The sequence below is a fragment of the Argopecten irradians genome, chromosome 12 (genome assembly GCF_041381155.1).
Source record: "Argopecten irradians isolate NY chromosome 12, Ai_NY, whole genome shotgun sequence".
Taxonomy (NCBI): domain Eukaryota; kingdom Metazoa; phylum Mollusca; class Bivalvia; order Pectinida; family Pectinidae; genus Argopecten; species Argopecten irradians.
Genome location: NC_091145.1, coordinates 17465498 through 17473351, shown reverse-complemented (window position 1 = coordinate 17473351; position 7854 = coordinate 17465498). Strand labels below are relative to the sequence as shown.

The window sequence follows — 7854 nt, the reverse complement described above, 5'->3', positions numbered from 1 at the left end:
GTGCGTATGTATAACCAGTATGATTAAGGCACTACCACGGAACACAGGGATCTAAAACTCTTGATTGTTACACCCATGATGCCTCAGCAACAATCGATACCGAAATTTCACCATTGATGATATTTTTCGCTAATGAGAACTGACCTAGATTTACTTATAAATTAGGATTCAGCATTGATGAGTTCGACACGCAAGAAGAAAATCATTGTCTTCTTTTGTCTTCCTACCCATTTCCTCTAAGAATGCTGACCGTGGTATTATTACATACAATGGTAGACATACTTGTTCGTGACCTGTATCGTTAAGACGCACGCTTTCTGGTGCCGTTAAATGAGTTGCCATGTTTTTCCATTATCTTTATTTTACTTACCATATTTTTCATTATCTTTATTTTACGTATTAAAACTACGTACGCTGTCCAGGAAATGTGTGGAAGGCGTTCTACGTCATCCCTCCCCAACCACAAACTGCAGACACCTTAATGTAGCTATTTTAGTCTTTACGCCCATAAAGGCATTAAACAATCATAACATAATACTCCTACATACTCTCGTGTCTTGTGAACGCATGACTATTTTTTACAGTTTTATCGACTACAAAGCATTATATCACGACCCTATTATCTATATATGTAGGCTCCGCAAACAGTATAGAAGGAAAGAGTAAAAAGGGCGGTATTTCCCTGGATCAATCTTTATCGTTATAAATCTGTATCTAATGGAAAAGATCAGACAACAATCACGGTTGACACGTGATGTAGGATTTTACAGAAATTTACCTATTGTTACTTTCTTGGTTTACATTGGAATCGTGTCGTCTGCTCGTTAAGGAACCTGCAGGTCACGATTTTGATCTTGTAAACATTACGAAGTCTGATTAAGACGCCATTTTTGTACGTTGCAATAGAATATGACGGATAATAAACTGTTTCTCTCAAATTACCTTCCCGATACTCCATCGGATTATATTGCTGTCGTAATATACACCCCCGAACTTTTTTCATAGCCAAACTGAAGGACGTAAAGAATTACAGGGCGCGACGCTCAACATCAAAGCCATTGAATGTACCGTTATTCGATTCTAAGACCAATATACCTGCTTCCGTTGTCGCACACAAAAACTTCAGTTTGCTATGACATATTCCAGGGCTGAATATAACGACAGTGATAGTTGCCGACATCATAATGTGTAATATAGTGAAACAAATGTAATTTGATGTCGTATGTAGGTTTACTGTATTACGATGTGCTATTTGCATACGGAATAAGATGAAATTGTATGGAATTGAAAATAAAACAATAAACAACGTTTTCCAAAGTATCCGTCTTCAATGAAAATGCGACGTAATAGTTTCCCGTGAGCATCACAGATTTTATAATTGTAAGACTCAAAGATCAAATGAAACCTATCGTCCGTTCTTGATTAATAAGACTTCCTTGAAAGGACGTTAAAACGCGTCTTCGTTGCGTGGAGGTTCATTTGTGAATATTTATATTTGGTACAATATTTTGACGTTTCCAGATCTCTGCATTCCGTCATTTTCTAATCAAGGGACAAATATTATCATGCCATCCTGTCTTTTATAATCATACTATTTGAAGCTGCACGTCGATCATGTCTCGTTTGGGCGGAAAAATCGATAGAACCAAATATTTCCCCCAGTTAAATATATAAATGGATGTTTTCACGCGGACGGATGTCCAAGGTTCAACGTCCGCCCATTTCAGGCTATTTCTAACGAATAGACCATTAATTTCGGTACAGCAATCTCTGATTTCAACGTCCTCTAGAAAATCCTGTTTTCGAGTTGTGGACGTTATAAATATGTTAAATCAAAGGCAATATTCCCCCCGTATCAAGTAATCTTCTCAAAAGTCATCGACTCCGTAATTTGTGTGCGTATAAAATGTGACAAATTACAAGTAATTAATTCAGACATCTTGATTAATAACTTAATTCCTATTGATTGCTGCCTTCTCCGGTAGGTTCGTGTCCAATCGGACTAATAGCTGTTCTGATTTATCTGTCAAAATTGGCCAGGTTTGCTCTGGACTAACGATTCCCATGACGTCGTTCTCCGTAATTGAATTTGAAGCAGTCAAGAAGGGGCACTTGCTCCAATTCCGTTAAAGGTCATGGACAATGGTCTATACGGCCAATTTCCTATCATAAAGATTGCGACGTCCATTGTAGGATTAAGGCTAATACATTTTGGGCATCTTTAATGCGATTTCGGTAGCCTCAAGTTGAAACTCTTTGGAAATTCAGTTAAGAGTCGGAGAAATGGGTGAAAGTCCGGTCTTGGCAGAATTACATGAAAGTTAGTTTTATTGAGTTTTACACTACCTTTATGTCGCACATCTAAATCAATCATCTCTGTTAAAAAAGAAACAAAAGTTTAAGTTCGATTCTTGAGATACCGAAAAACTGATGGAGACTGATGGGGACGAAATTGTTTGGAAAAGCTGTCGGAATTATTGTACGACGTCATCTCGCCCAAACGGCACAACAAAGATACTTGTATATGTATACTGGGACGAAATGGCGTTGTCAATTGACGTAGCAATGCGTAGAAAAATCATTTGGTCCGAAGTACACGTGGTAAAAAGGTCATCCGAACATGACCCCTTATGGGATGTTGTCAGATCCTCTATTGAACAGAGTGGATATAAGGATCTGTATTTCAATCAGATTGGTTCAGCATAGGCACCATTACAGTAACAAAAGACAATGACAACATAGATAAAGTTTATTGTTTTATTTGGTGATAGTTTTACTTATCAATAAATTAAATGATAGATGACATTTAAAGAATTACAATAATTTTGGGAAATATTTGGGACAAATATTATAATATGGAATTACTGCACAAAACTTCAAATATTGACTTCAATGTAATATAAGCTCATTCATACAATATGGTGATTCATTCACTCCAAACTTGGTCGTTTTTCTATAAATAGCATCACAAAAGGACAATACCAGGTATTATCTACCTGTATATCAATGATTTTGATTTTCTTTATGTTGTATGGATAATTTTCAATTATTTTCAGACATGATCTTGATATTTTTAATCGGTTGGATTGATTTTGATTCTTTCATAGAAACCAGTTACTCTACTCGGAGAAACCACACACTTTTTGTTGGTTTCAGTCACATACTGCAACATACACAAAGATACACACTTACACAACACATCTGTCACATACACATGTAATACACACATTTACAACACATTTATACATTTTTGTATTTCATTTAGGACAAAATACTTTGGAAGCACTAAGAGAAAGAACTATAATATTAAATACACCACAATTTGTAATCACTAATTGCTATCTTATGTCTGGCATTGACAGTCACTACAGTTGACCTTGACAGTCAATGAATAGTGATAGATGACCTTGACCTTTGTAGTCCGTAAGCAGTTGCCTATGACCTTGACAGTGCAGAAATCATCACAACTAACGATTACAGTTGATAAAATTAAAATTTCTGTGAAAGTCAATTAAGAGTCAACTGTGATCTTGAAGATCAATGGTTAAAGTCAACTGTGACTTTGACAATGATGACCTTGAACGAAAATAACAGCAACTTCTTACAGTCAATCATTAAATAACCTTGACTGAATTTCGATGGCTATGAAAGTCAAAACTATGACCCCAGCTTGGAAGTCTTTAGTGACAACTAGATGACCTTGACCTTTCATTAAGGTCACCACACATTGACAACGCTAAGTGAATTCAGAAACAACAGGATTACAAATATGTGCTACACAAACAACAAAACAACTGCTAACACATTTTGACATTCCACTGCATCCTCACGATACTAAAACGGTGTGTATTCTCCATATTGTTACCATTTAATATTATTTGAGCATTCATATACTATACATAACCAATACAAATTCAAAATTTGAATAATAAATGCTTTACTCTCTTAGCAAAATGAATATTTCTTATGTAGCCAAATGAAATAAAATGACTTTGTAGAATGGATATTTGAAAGACTCCTGTGTGTTATGAATGTGTTAGGTGTTTTGGACTTTGGGACTTATGCCAAAATAAATATACAAATATCACTTGTGTTTTTAAACATTAATATTAACTAGAACAAGTAAATAAGTTTGGCATCATGAAAGTGGCTTGTGGGGATATCACAAAAACAATATAATGTTAACTACATGCAAACTGAAAGTAGCTTTCTATTGGAAATGCTGACTGGTACACTTGCTTCTTACAAGAAGACACATATGTAACTTAAAGCGTAAATACTTCTCTTATAAATAAATACAAAAATTCTCATATACTTATAGTACTAGGAATTTCTGAACAAAAGCTTACATACAATGTACAGATGATCCCCCTTAGTGAACTGAACAAAAATGTCTAAATATTACATAATAAGACATTACTGTTGAACTGTTACGCAGAACAAAGTCTCTGGTGGACTATAAAGCTATCAGCTATTCAGACGCTAGTCTCACATTCTTAAGCTTCCATGCTTGAAACTTTAATGGGTTACATATATATATCCCTCTAGTGCATCAATTTTTCTGAGGTAAATCAACGCGTGAGGAAATAATCCCACCAGGAAGTGAGGAGACATTATTCTACATAACAGTTCCGAGGGACTGGGAATAAACGTGCTTCCTGCAGTTAGACTGCTATCGAAAATGAGATCATGATTTAAAACACCATGGCCGAACCGTCATCTCAGAGCACCAAACGTTGCGTTCTTTCATGCATGGATGAGCAACAGATCATGATATAACCAATCTAAATATAGACTAGAAATTGTATTATAGGTCTTGGCTGCTATATGGGGTTTGTAGGGACACCAGCTATAATGCTACCCCAGCCACAGCTTTTCAGCTGTTACCGCTATTTACTTGCGAAAGTAATACATTAAGCACCGAAATAAATACATGCACCTCGTGGTAACCTTGGCAACCATTTGACTGCTAAAAATATCAACCAAAAAATTGTAGCTGGCAAAAAAAACATGCATCGCAAACATGTCACCAATAAACATGAACGGATCATCATACTGGAATCTGGATATAGTCATACTGACATGTATGTCCATATAGTGTCAAACTTGGGCCAGGTTAGAGATTTTGGCAAATGTTTGGTCTAGCTTGGTCGAAATGACCTGAATCACCTCTGGTTCTGTAACCATGGTTACTGCATCCAGGATCGAGACCTGCATTAAAGCTACCTAGATGGTCTATACCATCAGAGGAGGTCACGATCCCGAACTTAGATAGATTCAGGTACTGGTCATCTCCACTGTCGTACGAAAAGTCAAGAATTTCTGCGGAGGAATTTGATCCTATACTGCAAGCACTCAGCCTCTTTCTAGCATCTGTGCCTCCGTGTGGCTTCAAAATTCCTCGGCGTGGTACCACGGTGACGCTGCGTTCAGCAATATTGTCTGTTTGTGTTTGTAGAGCACTACTACTGTGTACAAAGTCTGATGCTTGATTTCGACAGATCTGTGTTGTGGGGGCGGTACTGTCCCCTCCGCATAGTACTTGGTCAATGTCGGACAAGTTATACGTCATGGTATTATTTTCCTTTGTGTCAGATTCACCAGGACTCTTCACACCATTTTCATTTAGAACACATCCACTATCACCTCCGCTGAACTTCCCTTTCCTTTTGAGAATTCCCCTGGCAGGTTTCTTCTCCGAATCAAACACCTTTTTCACTTCCTCACTAGAGTTACCTGCCCCTTCTGCCGAGGAACAGAAAACCTCCGGACCTTGTTCAGGCATTGTCATACTGTCTGTGTAGGCACCTTGGGGGCCTGCTGCCTCCACCGATGGCACAGACCCCTGGTACTTAGTCTCCCGACATGCTGTATCACAAGGGTCATCACTAGACCTACTATTGTTACTGCTTGTACTTCCATTTGAAGGCTTTTTAAGGATGCTCTTCAGTGGTTTGGCCGATTTGATGTCTATTTCTCCTTCACTGTCTGATGATAGACTGTGGTTGTGACGCAGAGTGACAGGTTTTAGGATATCAGGGTTCGGGTACGGGGCCCCACTCGGGGTCTTGTTGTGATGAAGGTTGACCCACCAGTGGTTCAGAATGTCCTTCAGTCCCGCCCGTTTAGCAGGGTTCACAGTAAGTAAGTGACGAATCAGCCCGGCACATTCTGTAAAAACAAAATAAGAATCATCAATAAATGAATTTCACTGTTTTTTTTGTTATTTTTTTTATAATTCAAATTTTCACATTGAGAAAAAGTTGCAAACAATTTTTTTTTTAATTTTTAATTTACATACCAGCTGCATTGGTAGGTTCATAGTAGTCTCCATTAGAAATCTGTTTTCTCAGAACTTTGAAGTCAGAACTGTCGAACGGCATGGCACCATACACCAAAGTATACAAGACAACTCCCAAACTCCAGCAATCAACCTGGAACGAAAAAAAAATAAAAAAGGAATAAGACACTTTTGTTAAAGTTTAACCTGAGAAAAGTCTTCAGACAAAGAAAGTAAGATAATTAAAGTGCAAAATAAAACCTCTAATTACCATGATAACAGATAGACACATCAGCACAAAGTAAAGCCTCATCAACAAGGGGAAAACTACTGTAGAACATAGTACAATCTCTGCTCTACTTTTCTATCTAAATGTCTGTTACCATATAGTTATCCCAAAACATCATGGATCCACGACAAGGGAATAAGGTTAAAATTTTCTGTTACCATAATTGTCCTGAAATAAACCCAGGGACAACAAATCTATTTTGATTCCATGGATAGGGTTTTGTTTATAGTGCAAATTTGATATCAAATGAAAATTGAAATTTGACAGGGAGGGCTTATTACCAGGCATGGGCTTATTGCTGATAAGTATAATATCTGTTTACCTTCATCAATACAACCTTTTAATAGCTTTTTCTGTTTTGTGATATTTTATCAATTAGAGGAGGTCATCTGATAATTAACTGCCCTGTAGGTCTTCATAAAGTCACATTAGCCATAACAACAGGTCAACGACTCATAGCTATGACTAATCACAATTTCTCATATTTTTTGCTAAACATGTACATTGTTCTAGTTAACGAGACACATTTTAATTTATGAGAATATTTTTTTAAGTTTAAGGCATATATATTACAAAACCAGAAATGTTTATATTCCCCGAGGATAAAAGATTTCTGTGTATAAACATAAATCTGCGGAGTCGAGGGCTGATTGATGCTATAACGACAGACATTTATAGTGATATATAAACGAGATAATTGGACTGATTTACTACATCTCTACCTGTATTATACAGTAATATACAGAGTCACATATGACTGAATAGTTGTATTTAATCGACTATGTAATGTTTAGGTGGGAGGTGTCACAAAGCCTCAGTCGATCTGCCAGCCTTGTAGCGTTATCAAAACGCTCTGATTTTGGAAGAATGATAGTATCTATAGCAAACAAATTTTTAAACCGCAATGGCGTCGCTTTTCTTTGACAGTGACAAAATTTGCTATTCATGGAAAATTTTGGCTCCAAGATGAAAGAAGATTTTCTGACGTAAAACGCTCAACGCAGATCATATTTGACAAGCAAAACTCCCATTATTAGATTTCATAAACTAGCTTTTGGAAAGCAATCAAAGTTTTCTCACATCCTGAAGATAATCTAACAATTTGTGTTTTCTAAATTCAATCAAAGAAAAACACCAAGGTCCTCTGGGAATTATTGGAATATGAAATCTTTAACGTGACACTCAGGCAAAGACTTTAAAAGCCATCACACAGTGTAATCATAAATTTTTTGTCCTAATCTAAAACATTTTGTATTTTGCAGTCATTCCGTATTCATTTTGTTTC

The 7854-nt window shown here is 36.7% G+C and overlaps 1 protein-coding gene across 2 annotated transcripts in view; it reads right to left on the bottom strand.

The window, feature by feature from the left end:
- Nucleotides 1-2743: 2743 nt before the first annotated feature.
- The window catches only part of LOC138336991 (NUAK family SNF1-like kinase 1), a 28234-nt gene continuing 23123 nt past the window's right edge, over nucleotides 2744-7854 (bottom strand). For both annotated transcript variants that reach the window (XM_069286655.1, XM_069286654.1), the window contains 2 exons: nucleotides 6302-6434; nucleotides 2744-6171 (listed from right to left, as the gene is read on the bottom strand). In XM_069286655.1, the coding sequence (XP_069142756.1) occupies nucleotides 5117-6171; nucleotides 6302-6434 (1188 nt within the window). In that variant the 3' untranslated portion in view covers nucleotides 2744-5116. The remainder of the gene's footprint in view (nucleotides 6172-6301; nucleotides 6435-7854) is intronic.